Source organism: Chiloscyllium plagiosum, unplaced genomic scaffold (genome assembly GCF_037043375.1).
Source record: "Chiloscyllium plagiosum isolate Xiang-an unplaced genomic scaffold, Cpla_swu_hap1 HiC_scaffold_33, whole genome shotgun sequence".
Taxonomy (NCBI): domain Eukaryota; kingdom Metazoa; phylum Chordata; class Chondrichthyes; order Orectolobiformes; family Hemiscylliidae; genus Chiloscyllium; species Chiloscyllium plagiosum.
Window position 1 is genome coordinate 8,640,872 of NW_028270171.1, and position 18,798 is coordinate 8,659,669.

An 18,798-nucleotide genomic window follows, 5' to 3' on the forward strand; every position below is an offset into this window, starting at 1 on the left:
TTTTAACTTTGCTTATTGCTTTTCTGACCTATGGTTATACTGTATATAGCTGTAATGTAATTATGGTTATACTGTGTATAGCTGTAATGAAATTTTTCTTTCTTCACTTCTCTATTCTGCAATTAAGGATTGTACCTATGGAACCTTTGTATCTAAGATGGTGCGGTCAGTAGCGACGTATAAACCTTTCACTATACTCATGTGAGTACATGTGACAATAAAGCTAATTCAATTCGATTCATGTAAGGATGGTAAATGAACCAGATGGGTTTTTTTTAAAGAATCATAGCCACCAGTTCCACAATTAGCTTTGTATTTCAGAGTTTAAATCCCATGTTGTGGATTTGAACCCATGCCACCAAAGTATCAATCCAGCCCTGTGATATTCTAGTGCAGTGATACACCATCTTCTCCATTAGTGTGTACGGTATATCTCACTCTTTAAAGTTAAATGAATCAGCAAGCTGCCTCATTGGAAAAATGTGACATTGTGGATTTCATTATCCCCTTTGTTCCTGTGGTATAAACGGTTTGTGATGATTGGAAGTTTGGCATTCTTGCATTCCTTCCTAAACTGTGCAAAGTGAGAAGTTTCTGTCTTTTCACAATATTCAAGCCTACCACCGTCATCTCATTATATCCACATTCCCTTAAATATTGTAGACCTGGGAACCTTGAATCTTTTCAAGGTTATGAAGTAAAGATTCATTCCAGGTCAAACAGGAGATTAGTAACGTTCCGCTATGTGATCAGGTCAAATCTGGCTCTGAAAGAGTTAATGCTGTTGAAACCGAGGGTATTACACAATACATTAGTCACACTGCACAAACAAGCCTCCCGCAGCGTCTCCAGGCGTTGTGTTGCCATGGTGATTGTTGTGCTTCGGTGTTGGGTTTTGATACAGGGAGAGGAGAGTTAGGGCAGGTCTGATCCTCTCCGGCCTCTTACTCCCTACAGTTCCTCAGCAAGGCTGGAGATCCATAGTTTTATATGTCTTTGAGAGGCAAATTCCTGAGGATCTCTTTGTAGGGAGGGGGAGGTGGTCAGTGAAGGTGAGGCCTTAAGTCTCATCTTTCTCAGCTTTCTCATCAAGGAAGATTCAAGCAGAAGGGTAGTGTCTCCCTAAGGCTAGATAGGGTAGAATCACAGAATCCCTGCAGTGTGGAAACTGGCCATCTGGCCCATCAGGTCCACACTGACCCTCTGAAGAACATCCTTCCAGATCCACCCTCCTATTCCATCCCTGTATTTCCCATGGCTGACCCACTTGGCCTGCATGTCCCTGGACACTATGGGGCAATTTAACATGGCCAATCACCTAATATTTAGACTGTACTAGGAAATCAGACCAGTCAGAGGAAACCCACGCAGACATGGGGAGAACATACAAACTCCACATGCGCACAGTCATCTGAGGGTGAAATTGGACCTGGGGTCCTGGTGCTGTGAGGCAGCAGTGCTAACCACTGAGCCACCCTACAGTAATAGCACAAACGTTTCCGGCTACAGGTTTCTGAATGGGACTACAGGGTTTGCGGAGTTCTGAACAAGGGTCAGCAGACTCGAAAAATTAACACTGTTATCTCTCTCCATGGCAGCTGCCAGACCTGCGGCCTTTCTCAAGCAATTTCTCAGTTTTGTTTCAGATCTCCAGCAGCCGTGGTTTCTTGTCTTATTCTGGGATTGGCGGGGAGAATGGCATTATTTGGCGTGAGCCACATCTCAAGTCTTCCCTCGAGGCGCACCTCCAGCGACCTGAGCACAAAAACGTGCTGAAACGCTGGCACCAGTAGCGAGGGAGCATTGCACTGTCAGTGGGGAGCGGGGGGGGGCTAACCTTTGGATGAAGAGGCCAAATGAAGACCCCCCCTCCCACCACAGCCTGCCCTCTCAAGCAGACATCAAAGATTTTTGATTTGATTCGATTTATTAATGTCACGTGTACCGAGGTACAGTGAAAAGTTTGGTTTTGTGGGCAGATCATACAATGCAAAGATCATAGGGTGATAGATCAGAGCGAGAAATATCAAATTGCAGCTGCAGAGACGGTGCACAAAAAGCAAGATCAACATGAGATTTGAAATTTGAGAGGTCCGTTCGGCGGTCTAATAACAGCAAGGAAGAAGCTGTTCTTGAACCTCTGCCACCTCTTCAAAGGAAGGTCTCACTCGTGCTCAGGTTCAATATTTATCCAGGGCGGAGGTGGGTACTGCAGATGCTGGAGATTAGAGTCAAGATTAGAGTGGTGCTGGAAAAGCACAGCAGATCAGGCAGCATCCGAGGAGCAGGAAAATCGACGTTTCAGGCAAAAGCCCTTCATCAGGAATCATGAGGATCATTCCTGATGAAGGGCTTTTGCTTGAAACATCGATTTTCCTGATCCTCGGATGCTGCCTGACCTGCTGTGCTTTTTCAGCACCACTCTAATCTTGACTTCAATATTTATCCATCTGCCAAGCATCACAGAAACAAATTACTTGGGTCAGTACCTCTTTGTTTGTGTGATCTTGTGGACAGATCAGCTGCTGCTGTATCGCAGCAATGTTTCCACTTCAAATCGTCATCACCAGGTCAAAAATGTTTTTCTAACTCAACCCAAGGTGATGGAAGGCACCGATGCAAAAGCCAAATCTTTTTTCTTTTCATGTTTTTAGAAACAAAACGTTTGAACTGTGATTTATATATCATTTAAAATCCTATCTCTCATTAAATTTGAAAGTAAATTACAAGCCGGCAGATGGAAATGAGCTGCGTTCAATGTAAAAGTGATGAGATATCTGACATTACTATTGCCATGACTCTAGGCCTCTGGGATTTCGATTCAAATTGGACTGGGGCAAAAATGTTGGACTGAGAATTGCATCTGTCTGAAGGGACTGTGCATGAAATGAATTAGTACAATGTCAACAACTTCAGCAGCAAGTCTCTTGTGACTTTGCCATCTTTTCCGCCGACCGTGACTATCTTTAATCCCGGGACTGACCAAAGGAAAAAAGAGAAGGAAAGTTTAAAGTTTGAGTGTCCCAATTCCCTGGTTGCCACTTGCCACTGATTCATTTGTTCCACTACTTTTTCTCTTGTGTGTTGTTGTTCTTGCATCCATCTATCCTCCATCACGGGTCACCAGGGAGACACTGAGTTCCAGGTGATGTCACCCTTGCTTGGAGTATGAGGGAGAGGCTTAGCTGAGATATCTGTGGAGGTGGAAGGCATTCACTGTTGGAGTATAAGCCTCCAAATATTACATTGGGGAGCAGGCTTCCTGGACACAGTGATTCCTTAACCCCACAGGGGTTAGTCACGGCTGCATTGATGAAAGTTCACGCTTTCTCGGGTCGAAACAGAAAGAAACATTGGAGAAGCTGATTCCCTTAGAGTGTTTGGGAGGAGATTCGATCGAGGCGTGCAAGATTGCTGTAAGCTAGATGAAGAAAAGCTTGTTCTCACCACAAGGACTGGAGACACAGGTTTGAAACTTTGAGTGTGCGTGTGAGAGGCAGAGGGCAATAGGGTGGAGACGAGTGGAAGATTTGTTCTACACAGGAGTGCTATTGACCCTGGAACCCATGAGGCTGGTGGAAGCTGAGGTGATAAAAATGAGAGGGATGTACAGGGAAGGGAATTGATAGGATTGGGGAGTCCGGGAGGGGGAAATGGATTTGAGCTGATTGTTCGACGGAGAGCTGGGAAAGGCCTCTTCTGCTGGAGTTATTACTCTGATGGGTTAGGTAGGCTTTTTGCAGTGATAAACAGAGTTAACCCATTGGGTTGATGACCTTCCATCAAAACCCATGTGCGCGAGAATTATTTTGGAATGGCAGCAGAATTGGGGAGCTTTAGTTCCACGGAGGGACTGAAGAAACTGGGCTTGTTGCCCTTAGGGGCAGAAGTGGGGAAAAGGAGATTTAACAGAGGTGTTCAAAATTTTGAGAGGCTTCGGTCGGGCAAGTGAGGGGAAACTGTTTCCATTAACAGGAGAGTCATTAACCAGGTTTCACAAATACAAGGTCATTGGCAAAAAATGGAAGATGAGGAGAAAGTTATTTACAACTTGGTGAGGGAAACAGATGCTGGAAAATCGGAGTCGATAAAGTGTGGCGCTGGAAAAAGCAAAGCAAGTCAAAGCAGCAGTGTCGACGTTTGGATGGGACCCTTCATCAGGACTCCTGATACCCGAAACATCGACTCTCCTGCTCCTCTGATGCTGTTTGGTCAGCTATGCCTTTTCCAGCTCCACATTTTATCAAAGTTTATTTACATTCAGGAAGGCTGTCTCTAAGGGGTAGTGGAAGCAGATTCACCAGGGACTTTCAAATGACTTGAATAAGTATTTGGAAAGCAGATAAATGCAAGACTATGAGAAAGGAGCTGAGGATTGGGGCTCTATCAAAGAGCTATCACAGGCGCAGTGGGCTGAATGGCCTTAAATGTTTCATGTTGGTATAGGGGAGTGATTAACAGTGAAGTAGTGGAAATGCTACTGAACTGAGCTATTAATCCTGAGATCAACTAGGAGAAAGTGAGGACTGCAGATGCTGGAGACCAGAGTTGAAAAGTGTGGTGCTGGAAAAACACAGCAGGCCAGGCAGCATCCGAGGAGCAGGAGAATCGACATTTTGGGCATAAGTCCTTCTTCAGGAATGAGGCTGGTGTGCCAAGTGAGCTGAGATAAAAGGTAAGGGGGAATTTGGGGGAGGGGCGCTGGGAATACGATGGGTGGAAGGAGGTGAGGGTGAGGGTGATAGGCTGGAGAGGGGGTGGGGGCGGAGAGGTCGGGAAGAAGATTGCAGGTCAAGAGGGCAGTGCTGAATCCGGGGGTTGGGACTGAGATAAGGTGGGGGGAGGGGAAATGAGGAAGCTGGAGAAATCTACATTCATCCATGTGGTTGGAGGGTTCCTAGGTGGAAGATGAGGCGCTCTTCCTCCAGGCGTCGTGTGGCCAGGGTCTGGCGTTGGAGGAGGTCAAAGATCTGCATTTTCTTGGCGGAGTGGGAGGGAGAGTTAAAGTGTTCAGCCATGGGGCGATTATCTCTCCGGCCTATCGCCCTCACCCTCACCTCCTTCCACCCATCGTATTCCCAGCACCCCTCCCCCAAATTCCCTCCCCCCTACCTTTTATCTCAGCCTGCTTGGCACACCAACCTCATTCCTGATGAAGGGCTTATGCCCGAAACATCGATTTTCCTACTCCTCGAATGCTGCCTGGCCTGCTGTGTTTTTCCAGCACCACACTTTTCAACCATTAATCCTGAGAGTCAGGCTAATGCTTTGGTAACATGGATTCGAATCTAGAATTTCAGTGTGGAAGCAGGCCGTTCGGCCCATAAAGTCCACACCAACCTACCCTAATCCTGGACACCATGGGGCAATTTAGCATGGCCAATCCACCTAATCTGCACAACTTTGGACTGTGGGAGGAAACCAAAGCACCCAGATGGCACTGGGAGAATGTGCAAACTCCACACAGATGGTTTTCCGAGGCTGGGATCGAACCTGAGTCCCTGGTGCTGTGAGGCTGTAGTACTAACCACTGAGCCATCATGCTGCCCCAGCATCACACATAGGTATCTCATAGAATTTGCATTCAATTAATAAATTTGAAATATAAAGCTTGTCAGTACCATAAATTGCTCTAAAAATAAAACTCTGGTTCCCTTCTGTAACAGTTGGGGCTGGAGTATATGATTTCCTCACAAATGAATATGTTAATTTTAATTTGATCAGTTTATTTTGATGTTTTGATTTAGGTGACAGTGCCCCTTAGCTGCTGACACTGACTTGCTTTGATTTGTTCATTCCGTGATCGTGAAAAGGGAAATAGAGAGAAACTCTGTCCCTTTAGCTCAATCACCAGGGCCACAATTTTAGGGTAAGGAGCAGGAGATTTCGAGGGGATTTGAGAAAAAAATGTTTTGACTCGTATCTAGAACTCTCGGATGAAAAGGGTAGTAGAGTCAAGAATCTTCAAGACATTTAAGAACTATTAGGGATGAATTGCCATAGCGTTGGAAATTAGGATTAGAATAGATGGCACAGATACAATGGACCGAAGGGCCACTTTCTGTGCTGCAAAAGCGCTATGACTCTAAGAATATTTTTAGTGCAAATATTATTTGTCAGTAGCTAGATCTAGAAGACTATGTTGATCTCAGCATTCTCCGTGATATGCTGTTATATCCTGATTAAATCCAGTCGGGGTTTGGGGGAATGGGATGAGATCTCACTCCTGATCCCAATGCCATCTGGAAAGCCAGTTGTCAATTCTTTTTTAGTTATAGAGTACAGCACAGAAGCAGACCCTTCAGTCCAACTCATCCATGCTGACCAGGTATCCTAATTTAATAAAGGCCCCTTTGCCAGCACTTGGCTCAAAACCCTCTAAACCCTTCCTATTCATATACCCATCCAGATGCCTTTTAAATGTTGTAATTGTACCAGCCTCCAACACTTCCTCTGGCAGCTCATTCCATACACGCACCACCCTTTGCGAGAAAAAGTTGCCCCTTAGTCCCTTTTAAATCTTTCCCTTCTTACCCAAAACCTATACCCTCTAGTCTGGACCCAATTTCCCCCCACCCCAGGGAAAGACTTTGTCTATTTATCCTATCCATGCCCCTCATGATTTTATAAACCTCTATAAAGTCACCCCTCAGCCTCTGACGCTCCAGGGAAAACAACCCCAGCCTTTTTAGCCTCTCCCTATAGCTCAAACCCTCCAACCCTGGCAACATCCTTGTAAATCTTTTCAAATTTTCTTAAATTATTCATTCATGAGATGAGGGCGTCACTAGCTAGAGCAGCATTTATTGCCCATTCCTAAATAACCAGAGGGCATTTAAGAGTCAACCATATTGCTGTGGGTCTGGAGTCATATGTAGGTCAGACCAGGTAGGGATGGCAGTTTCCTCCCCTGAAGGGCATTAGTGAACCAGATGGGTTTTTCCAACAATCAACATCATTAGATTCTTAATTTCAGATTTTTACTGAATTCAAATTCCACCATCTGCCATGGCAGGATTTGAACTTGTCCCTCCAGAACTTTAGCTGAAGTCTCTGCATTAACAGTCCTGTGATAATTCCACTAGGCCATTGCCTCCCCAATTCTGAATAGAATAAAGCAGAAATGTATTTCTCCTTGCTCCACATTTTGTCAATCCTTCCCAGATAGCAGCAGGGTGACCTTTACCACATTCTAGTTCAGTGGAACTGATGGACAATGTCTCTCGATCAGGATTTCTCGAGATGAATTCTCTTAAAGTTCCCCTCCGTCCCACCAGCCATCACTGTGTTACCGTATTCTCGACATTGAGAAACAGTGCTGAGAGAGTGTCGCACTGTCGGAGCTGCCGACGTTTGGGTTGCGCCTTTAAAGCTGGGGTCCTGGCTGTCCCAACAACTTCTACTAGTCAGAAGAAGAGTCCTTCCTCTGCTGTCCTTGGGCCATTACCTAAACCCCAATGCTGTTACCCCAAAATGGGCTGAATGGTCTCAAATAGGGAGAGATTGGCAAAGCAGGCTGGTAATCCAGAGGCCCAGGCTAATATTCTTGGGAGAAGTGGGTACTGCAGATGCTGGAGATCAGAGTCAAGTTTAGAGTGGTGCTGGAAAAGCACAGCAGGTCAGGCAGCATCCGAGGAGCAGAAGAATCAACATTTTGGGCAAAAGCCGTTCATCCTGATGAAGGGCGTTTGCCCGAAACGTTGATTTTCCTGCTCCTTGGATGCTGCCTGACCTGCTGTGTTTTTCCAGCACTGCTCTAATCTTGACTCTAATATTCTGGGGACACTAACCAATCAGGGAGCTTGCTGTACACAAATTGGCCGCTGTGATTCCTACTGTCCAAACTTCAAAAGCATGCTGTGGGCTATGGGGGGTTGGATATGGCACGGTGGCTTAGTGGTTAATACTGCTACCTCACAGCGCCAGGGACCTGGGTTTGATTCCCGTCTTGGGCAACTGTCTGTGTGGAGTTTGCACATTCTCCGCGTGGGTTTCCTCTGGGTGCTCTGGTTTCCTCCCACAGTCCAAAGATGTGCAGGTCAGGTGAATTGGCCATGCTAAATTGCCCGTAGTGTTCAGGGATGTGTAGGTTAGGGGCATTAGTCTGGTGAAATGTAGAGTGATAGGGGAATGTGTCTTGGTGGGTTACTCTTTGGAGGGTCAGTGTGAACTTGGGCTAAAGAGCCTGTTTCCACACTGTAGGAATTCTATGGTTCCAAAGGTTTTGGAGGTGCTGTAGAAATGCAGGATGTTCCTTTTAGTCTTTAGTCACCCATTAATGGAATCCATCAGTGTGAATGCCTCCAGGTATCCTTCCAGGAGGGATGATCACCTCATAGTTTTACTGCTGGACGGTTAATGCAGAGTCCCAGGTGATGTTCTGGGGACTTGGTTTAGATCCTGCCATGGCAGATGGTGGAATTTGAATTAAATAAAAATCTGGAATTAAGGGTCTAACAATGACCGTGAAACCATTGCCGATTGTGAGAAAAAAGCCATCTAGCTCACTCATATCTTTTATGGAGGGGAAACTGACATCCTTACCTGGTCTGGCTGATATGTGAGTGGGTGGCACTGTGGGTGGTATGGAGTGTCAGGGACCTGGGTTCAATTCTACCCTTGAGCGATTACCTGTGTGGAGTTTATATATTCTCCCCGTGTCTGCGTGGGTTTCCTCCCAAAAGATGTGCAGGTTAGGCTGGATTGGCCATGGGAAATGCAGGGTTACAGGGATCGAGTCGGGGGTGGGGGGATGCTCTTTGGTGGGCCGGTGTGGACCCGATGGGCCAAATGACCTGCTTCCACGCAGTAGGGGATTCTCTTACAACATTTAAAAGGCATCTGGGTGGGTATATGAATAGGAAGGGTTTAGAAGGATATGAGCCAAGGGCTGGCATATGGGATTAGATTGTTTTGGATATCTGGTCGGTATGGACAAGTTGGACTGAAGGGTCTGTTTCCATGCTGTACACCTCTATGACCTTTAACTGCCCTCTGGGCAATTAGAGATAGGTAATAAAGGCTGGCCTGGCCAGTGATGCTTTCATTGCGTGAGTGAGTTTAAAAAAAGGATATGATGCTAGAATTGCAATACGGAGCAATCCATTATTGTGTCTGGTCTTCCTCCATCTTAGGCCCTCAGGGTGTCAAGAAACCACAGGGTCGGGTCCAAGGGGATAGCCACAGCACCATGAGTCCCTGGGTGCACTTGGTCCCTGCAATGCTGCTGTGCAGCCTCTCCTCTGCCTCTGTGGCCCCCTCAACAGGCAACACCAGCCTCACCATGTTCTTCACTGTCAACACCACTGTCGATTCCACTCCGAGAGCTTCAAGCAGTTCCTCAGCCAACGAGAGCGCGACGTCAAACCAGACCGAGGCCTCCCCAAGGAACGCTACCATCCCTCTTGATGGCTCCTCCACCGCCGACAGCCAGATGCCACCCAGCACCGAGGGGCCACGTGACACACCCCCAGCGGTGCAAACCGAGAGCTCCGGGATTGGGACGGACACCACCGTGAAGCCGACCGGTCAGAACACTGAGCCTTGGCCTACTCCTCACGGGCCTGAGGAGACTCCGCCGTCCGCAACCCCGTCCAGGATGTCCAGTGGGTCCCCACCCACTCAGACTGGAGCACTGGCAGGAACCACCTGGGAAACCGGGCACCTCTCTTGTGAACCCTCCGCTATTCCAGGTTAAGTGCCATTTTGTTTGGGGGCCATTTTAAGTTCAATCGAACTTGCATTTTCCTAGCACCTTTTATCACCTCGGGACGGCTCAAAGTGCTTTTACAACCATGATGTATGGTCATTGCTGCGTAAGTTAGAAGGAGTGGCTGACAATTTGCGCACAGCAAGCTCCCATAAATAGCAATGTGCACATTCATTACAAGAACTGGAGCAGGTGTTGGCCATTCAGCCCCTTGAGTCTGCTTCATTATTTAATATGATCACGTCTGGTCCCATCTCAGCCTCAACCCCACTTTCCTGCCCATGCTCTATTGCCGGTCATAGAGTCAAACAACACTGAATCCGACCCAACAAGTCCATGCAGACCATGTTCCCAAACTAAACTAGTCCCACCTGCCTGCTCCTGGCCCATACCCCTTCAAACCTTTCTGATTCATGTATTTATCCAAATGTCTTCTAAATGTCATGACCGTACCTGCATCCACCACTTCCTCTGGAAGTTCAATTCACACATGAACCACTCTCTGTGTAAAAACGTTGCTTCCATGTCCTTTTTAAAACTTCCTCCTCTCACCTAAAAAATATGTCCTCCCTAGCTTTGAACTCCTCCACTCTAGGGAAGAGATGCTTGTCATTCACCTTATCTATGCCCCTCATGATTTTATAAATCTGTGTAAGGTTAGCCCTCAACCTCCTACAGTCCAGTGAAAAAAATCCCAACCTATCCAGCCTCTCCTTAAACCTCAAAACCTCCATTCCTGGCAACATCCTGGTAAATCTTTTCCAATTTAATAATATCCTTGCTATAACAGGGTGTCCAGAACTGCACACAGTTCTCCAGAAGAGGCCTCACCAACATCCTGTACAACCTCAACATGGCATCCCAACTCCTATACTCAAAACAATGAAGGAAAGCATGCTAAATGTCTTCTTAACCACCTTGTCACCCTGTGACACAAATTTCAAAGAATAATGTATCTGAACCCCTCGGTCTCTCTGTTCTACAACACTATCCAAAGCCCTACCATAACTGTAAAAGGCCTGCCCTTGTTTGTTTTACCAAAATGCAATACCTCACATTTATCCAAATTGAATTCCATCTGCCATTCCTCAGCCCATTCACCCAATTGATCAGATCTATTCACAACCTTAGGTGACCTTCTTCACTGTTCACTGTTCGCCTATTTTGGTGTCATCTGGAAGTTTTCTAACCATACCACCACCCCACCAAACACCTCGACTCCGCGCCCTCCCCCACCACCATCAGCCATCATTTCTCTAGTGAGACAGAAGCCATTTGGTTCTCTGGGACAGTGGTGACTTTGCCTTTATGAATTAACCTAGGAGGTGAGCCATAGGAAGGAGACTATCTCTCCTCATCTGATTCTTTGGCCCATAATTCCTTACAGCAGGTATATGTGTGTGTGAGTGTGTGTGTGTGTGTGTGTATGAGTTTGTGTGAGTGCATGTGTGTGTGTATCTGAGTTTGTGTGAGTGTGTGTGTGTGTGTGAGTATGAGTTTGTGTGAGTGTGTGTGAGTGTGTGTGTATATGAGTTTGTGTGAGTGCATGTGTGTGTGTATCTGAGTTTGTGTGAGTGTGTGTGTGTGTGAGTATGAGTTTGTGTGAGTGTGTGTGTGTGAGAGAGAGAGAGTTTGTGTGAGAAAGGGAGTGTATGCAGCAACCTGACCAATGGTCCCTCATTGTAAGGGATTACCCCTCACGTTGAATCCCATATTCTTGAGGATGGCACAGGGAGACTCTGCCAAATAAGCTTCAGTGATTGGAGCCAGTCTGGATTGTCCAACGGCATTGTTGTGACTCAACAAGGTAAGTGGTGGATTTGAGATGATTTTAATCCTCATCCTTTGCTTCCCACTAATCATGGCCTCAATATCACCCATCTTCCTGCTCTCTTGTGTTGAAACACAGCTCCAGGTCTCACTGGCTACCTCCTCACCCCTAACTCTCACGGTCACAATTCCCCACCCCATCCCCAACGATCACAGTCACCCTGGGAGAGGGAGCGGATCCTGATTTGATTGAACCTAATGCTGTGTCCCCTTTGGGTCACAGAGAGACTCCTGTGATGTCGAGATGGTGAGCATTGTTACACCATAAAGACTGGGTGCTGGCTGTGAAACTCGATTGGGTGGACTCTGAGATGTAACGGTCATGATAGCCTGTAAGGGGAAAGGTCTCCGGTCGCAAGGCAAGAGGTAAATCAGGGAAAGGTTTGGGTTGGTGGTGACGTGAAATTATCACTGGACTGTCATTTCAGAGAAAGGGGTTTGAATCCCACCAAGATAGATGGCAAAATCCAAAATCTAAAAATCACGGAAAGTTAATTTAACGATGAATTTTTAAAAACTTATTTCTTTTATTCACTGAGTGAATATTCAGCTAGGCTAATGTTGATTGCCCATCCCTAATTGCTCAGAGGTCAGTTAAGAGTCAACCATGTTGCTGTGGGTCTGTAGTCACGTGCAGGCCAGACCATTTAAAGGTGATAGTTTCCTTCCATAAAGGGCATTAGTCAGCCAAATGGGTTTTCCCCCAACAATTAACAATGTTTCTAATAATTAGCAATGGTTTCATGGTCATCATTAGATTCGTAACTCCAGATTTTTATTGAATTCCAATTCCATTCTCTGCCATTTGTACTTGGGGCCCCAGAACATTACCTGGGTCTCTGGATTAACAGTTCAACGACAATACCACTAGGCCACTGCCTTCCTTTGATTCATTGATATCCTTTAGGAAAGAAAATTGCCATCCTTCCTTGGTCTAGCCTCCAGATCCACAGCAATATAGCTAATTCAGCTGCTTAGTTCAAGGGCTTTTATTTATTCATTAGATGAATAATCGGCTAGGTTAGAGTTTATTGCCCAGAGGGCAGTTAAGAGTCAACCATATTGTGGAGTCACATGTAGGCCACACCAGGTAAGGATGGCAGTTTACTTCCCTAAAGGACATTAGTGAACCAGATGGGTTTTTCCTGGTAATCATGAGACTCTTAACTCCAGATTTTTTATTGAATTCAACTTCCAACATGGTGGGATTTGAACCCAGAATATTAACTAGGTCTCTGGATTAACGGTCCAGCGCTAATACCACTAGGCCATCACCTCGCCTTAACGAGCTGGAAATTATTGCCTATGAGGGTGATGGAAACTGAAACAATAAGTGATTTCTGGATGAAGTCAGATGGGCACACCAGGTTAAACAAACTTGAAAGACTATGGGGATAGAGATTGGGACTGCTCAGAATACTGTGCAGGGGAGCTTGTACTGAATTAATGGACTGAATGGCCATTCTCTGCCATAATTCCTCTGTGAGCGTAAGTCTTCGGGAGGCTGAAAGATGATCTTGAGAGATGATTGACATTGTGACTTTGGTTTTAGGACAGAACAACCCGGAAACCAAGAAGAAGGGACAGTTTGGGAAAACACTGGGGATCTTCATTGGTTTAGCGGTTGTCCTGCTTCTGGTGTTCGGGCTGGTCTACTTGATCTACAACAGGACTCAAAAGGATGACCCGTTCTCACACCAAAGGCTCTACAACAGCGACCCAGGTACGAGAGAACTGGCCAGGCTACAAAATTGGGCCTGTGCCTCCAGGCTTTTACCACATTGGGTTGCCAACTCTGGCTTTGGGGTGTGGGGGAGTAGTGTCGAGGTAGCATCACTGCCCTCGTAATCCAGGCTGCCAGACCAATGTCCTATGGTCATAGGTTCGAATCCTACCGTGGTAGGGTTATGCTGTGGGGAGAGAGGGCGGAACAAGGCATTGGTGAGCCTGGGAAGGGGAGTGGCTCCCAGCTGGCATTGCTTTGACCCCAATGTCCGGTCTGTCAATCAAGTACTGACCTCTTTGATAAAAGGACAGCCTCCACCCCAGCAATATGTCAAGCTGACCTTGGGGTACTCTGCCACCATGATGTGGGCTTTTTGCCTTCAGTGGGGATAACCAGACAAAACTTGTGTTACCTCCTGTGACACAAGAACTGGACACTGCTAATCTAGGACAACGGTTGTATATTTTTGGCAGTACAAACCTGATGGGCCAAAGGGTCTTTCCTCGGTACTGAATGATTCTAATGGGTGGTTATCGCAGCCCGTTGTTAGGTAGGGGGACATGGTGGCTCAGTGGTTAGTACTGCTGCCTTACAGTGGGTTTGATTCCAGCCTCAAATGACTGTCTGCATGGACTTTGCACAGTCTCCCCGTATCTATGTGGGTTTCCTTCAGGTGCTCCAGTTTCCTCCCACAGTCCAAAGATGTGCAGGTTGTGGTGGACTGGCCCTACTAAATTGCCCATAGTATCCGGGGATATGCAAACTAGGTGGGTTAGCCATGGGAAATGCAGGGTTATAGGGTGGGTCTGGGTGGGATGCTCTTTGGAAGGTCTGTAAGGAATGAATGCCTTGCTTCCACAATGTAGAGAATCCTCTAAAACGGATAAGTCCTTTGGTGTCTGAGCTAATACTGAGCTATTTGGTTTCAAGCTTCAACCTGCACCTATCATGCTTCAAGTGGCCCCAGTTAAGATGGTCACTGAGACTCCCTACCCCTTGGGTTGTATTTCATGAGATGATGATGCTATCATGACCATGTCTCTTAAAGGTGTACTGCATACTCTCTGTGAGAGAGAAGACTGCAACAGGATAGCAGCTATTGAGCTATCAGATTGGCCTGTAGATGGCCCTTTAAGTAGTCCTTAAGCGGCCACTTAAAAGTCTTTAATTGGTGGCTGGGCAGGAGGGTTAACCTTGGGCCTTCCCAGACAGGACTTAATTCTGGTGTAGGCGGGAAGGTTTTTCAACCAGTACCCCTGCCTAATTAAACACCTCCAAGAATAGAAGATTTTGCCTGGGGTGTGTCAGATAGAGAGTGCAGTCCAAGTTTGGAGATGGCTGAGGTATTTTTACTTATGACAGCAGTTAAGCTAATGAGGCTCCAGTCACAGTAAGGGGAGAATTGCATGTTGGAGATCTTTCACTATTTTTTTACTCATCATCTTGCTCCTAGTTCTTAGCCTTGATGTTACGGTGGAGCCCCCGGACCGGTTCTATGGGAGTCTGACCCCTGACCTCGGCCGAGAGGGTCAGGGGAATCATGTGACCTCACAGAAAACGCTGAATCAGCCAATGGGGGAGGTGAAAAATCCAGCGTCTCCACCTCAAACCCACGACGAGATTCAGCTGAAACCAATGTCCGAAAGCTCAGTGAAGATATTTCTCTGAAATGTATTTTATGTTTTTCTTTAAACTCAGCAGCAATGGTGCAAATAAATATTATGCTAACTGTTACCATGGAGAGTGGCTAGTGTAATATTTAGTCAGGTCTGAGCTGCGAATGCTGTGTGACACCCCTCCACCGCCTGTTTTCTTCAATTTGTTCCTCAACACGCAGTAAAGTGTCCTCTTGTCTCTGATGCGGAAGGTTTCTTTTCCATTCATGGGATGAGGGAGGGCATTGCTGGGTAGGCCAACATTTGTTGCCCATCCCTAATTGCCCAGAGAGCAGTCACATTGCTGTGGGTCTGGAGTCACATGTAGACCAGGTAAGGGCTGCAGTTTCCTTCCCTGACGGACATTAGTGACCCAGATGAGTTTTACCCCAACAATGGATTCACAGTCATCATCAAACTCTTAAATCCCAGATTTCCTAATTTTATTGAATTCAAATTCGACATTCTGCCCATGGTAGGATTTGAACCCGGGACCCCACGTCATTACCTGGGGTCTCTGGATTAACAGACCAGCGATAATCCCACTAGAACATTGCTTCCATGAAAGGATTGTGAGTTCAAGTCTCACTCCAGTGACCTAAGAACAAAGGTCAAGGCTGACAATGCCAGGGTGTGCTGCACTACTGCAGGAGCTGACATTTAGATGAGAAAATCAGTGGAGGTCTTCCGAGATGGACATTCAAAAAATTATTTTGCGCTATTTCAGAGGAGAACACCAAAAAAACAAATGAGGGTTTTATTTCATTGAGGGAACTTGCTTTGTTCAAATTGGTTCCCGCGCTTCCTATGTTATGACATGATTTGGAGGTTGGACTGTAAAAATCACACAACACCAGGTTATAGTCCAACAGGTTTATTTGGAAGCACGAGCTTTCGGAGCGCTGCTCCTTCATCAGGTGGTTGTGGAGATAAGATTGTAACACACAGTTTATAATAAAAGTTTACAGTGTGATGTAACTGAAATTATACATTGAACAAGACCTGGATTGTTTGTTAAGTCTCTCATGTTTTAGAATGGCCATATTGGTTTCAGTTCTTTCATATGTAAATCGCAAAATTTTTTTTTTAAAGTTGCATCCTCAAGTGAACTTTAACAATTGGTGTCATGTTGGCCCAGATAGTGCATTGAAGGTGTGAGGTGCCCTGTGTGAGACTGGCTGTGCCACAACGTTCAGACTGATTCTAATCTTTAAAAAAATTTACAGAATCTTACATGGATTCATGCAGTTTTTTCTTAGATTAGATTAGATTACTTACAGTGTGGAAACAGGCCCTTCAGCCCAACAAGTCCACACCGACCCGCCGAAGCGCAACCCACCCATACCCCTACATTTACCCCTTACCTAACTCTACGGGCAATTTAGCATGGCCAATTCACCTGACCTGCACATCTTTGGACTGTGGGAGGAAACCCACGCAGACACGGGGAGAACGTGCAAACTCCACACAGTCAATCGCCTGAGGTGGGAATTGAACCCGGGTCTCAGGCGCTGTGAGGCAGCAGTGCTAACCACCGTGCCGCCAGTTATTGAGCAGATAAAATGTAATTCTGCAAGTACAAATTCAACCCACAAATTTATATGTGTATGTGTGCATGTGATTGGGGGGGTGTGCATGTGGGTGTGTGTGGAGGGTGGGGGGAGGGGGAGGCTATGAGTGTCTGTGATAGAGTGTGTGTACGTATGAGTATGAGCGTAAAGGGGTTTAAGTCTGTGAGGGTGTGTGTGGGAGTGTGTGTGAGCGCGTGAGACAGAGTGAGTGTGTGTGTCTGTAGGAGACTCTGTGTATGTGTGTGTGTGTCTGTGTGTATCTTTAGTGAACAGAAAACATGGATTAGGTGCAGTACAGGTCTCTAGCGTCAGTCAGTAAGGTCCTGGCTGATCTGCTTACTCCACATTCCTGCCCGTGCCTGATAATCTGTCACCCATTACGATAGCGTCTGCACTTTCAAAGAACCTTGTTGGCTACAAAGCACTTTGGTGCACCCTGTGTTTGGGAAAGATGCTAATTAAATGCAAAATCAAAACCGAAAGAACGGACGGTGTAAATCAGAAACAAAAGCAGAAATTGCTGGAAAAACTCAGCAGGTCTGGCAGCATCTGTGGAGAAAAATCAGAGTTGATGTTTCGGGTCCAGTGAGGAAGAGTCACTGGACCTGAAACGTTAACTCTAATGTCTCTCCACAGGTGCTGCCAGACCTGCTGAGCTTTTCCAGCAATTTCTGCTTTTGTTGTTGTTTCTGTATGAATGCAGTCTTTCATCCCTGACTTGTAGTAACTTGCTGCAGACACAAGATGGTGCAGGACACCCATCCATCTGGTTCAAAGTGGCTGGAAACATATTGGCCCTGTAAATTGTTCCCCCAGATTCTAACCTCAAAGCTTATTTTAATTTTCAGAGGTAACAGCTGGTCAACCCTGACACCGTAAATCTTCTGCTTTTAACCAACAAAGTGGGGAATAAAATCAACAAAGAATTGATACTGGCAAATGACGGTGAATCTACTTAGAGGCTGCATCTGAGTGGGATTAGGTCTCACATCAATCTCCATTCATTGCATCCTGCATGTGCCCAGTTCAATGGTTGTACAAACAATATTTAAAAGCTTTCCCCCTCCCCTACCGTTTAGCCCACTGTTTTCATCTCCTCCCCTGGGCTTCATCTGACAGATTATTTCCAACCTGCTCCCTCCCTCCCCTGAGCTTCGAGTTACACACTTACTGACCCGTGCTTGGTTTCACCAATATGTGGTGTTAAGAAATTAAATATCACGCGAAGGATGTCCATTGAAAGCCTGGGCTGTCTGTCTTCTGCTTGTTTTCTGCCTCTTCTGCTCACAATGGGGACTGTGTAATGAACTCCTGAATCTCCAATTGTAACTTGACCTGCAACATTTTCTACCCACTGTCTCTAATGTGGGCTATTGGACTGTAGTCACAATCAATTGGACTGTGGTCACGGTTGTAAGCATTTGAAAGGCTTAATAGAGTCATAACACGTGGAAACAGACCCTTTGGTCCAACCAGTCCACGTCGACCACATTCCCAAACTAAACTCGTCCCACTTGCCTTCATATCCCTTCAAACCTTTCCTACACATATACTTATCCAAATGTCATTTAAACGCTATAATTCATCAGTTTCTCTGGCAGTTTGTTTTACACATGAACCAATCTGTGTAAAAAAAAATGTAGTCCCTCATGTCCTTTTTAAATCTTTTTCCTTTTCGCCTTTGTAATAAGCCCCTTAGTTTTGAACTCCCCCAACCGAGGAAAAGGACCATTGTTGTTCACCTTGTTATGCCCCTTGTAATTTTATAAGAGCCTTAAACATTACCTATAACGATGCTATATTGGGCAGCACAGTGGCTCAGTGGTTAGCACTGTTGCCTCAAGCGCTGGGGTTAGATTCCATCCTCGGGCAACTGTTTGTGCAGAGTTTGCACATTCTCCCCATGTCTATGACAGTTTCCTCCAGGTGCTCTGGTTTTCTCCCACAGTCCAAAGTTGGGTAGGTTAAATGGATTTGCCATGCTAAATTGCCCCCAGTGTTCAGGGATGTGTAAGCTAGGAGGATTAGCTATGGGGAATGTGGAGAAAGGGTGAGTTAGTGCAGACTCAATGGGCTGAATGGCCTCTTTCTGCACTGTAGGGATTCTATGATATGTAGATGTTTGGGATGAACCACAAAAGACTTAGACTTACTATCAAGTCCACCTCATGTACTCTATAACAATATTTTTAATATCATTTTAACTTGTGGATGTAGGTTTGCTCTCTGAGTTGGAAGGTTCGTTTTCAGATGTTTCATCACCATGCTAGGTAATATCATCAGTGAGCCTCCCGTGAAGCTTCATTT

At 46.0% G+C, this 18,798-nt stretch overlaps 1 protein-coding gene across 1 annotated transcript; it reads left to right on the forward strand.

Annotated features, from left to right (window-relative positions):
* The first annotated feature begins 3,335 nt into the window (after positions 1–3,335).
* LOC122541969 (uncharacterized) lies at positions 3,336–14,993 on the forward strand. The gene is made up of 4 exons (XM_043679263.2): positions 3,336–3,467; positions 9,135–9,692; positions 13,092–13,262; positions 14,719–14,993. Exons 2-4 carry the CDS (start codon positions 9,191–9,193, stop codon positions 14,931–14,933), a joined length of 888 nt encoding a protein of 295 aa, XP_043535198.2. The 5' UTR covers positions 3,336–3,467; positions 9,135–9,190; the 3' UTR covers positions 14,934–14,993.
* The last annotated feature ends 3,805 nt before the right edge of the window (positions 14,994–18,798 follow it).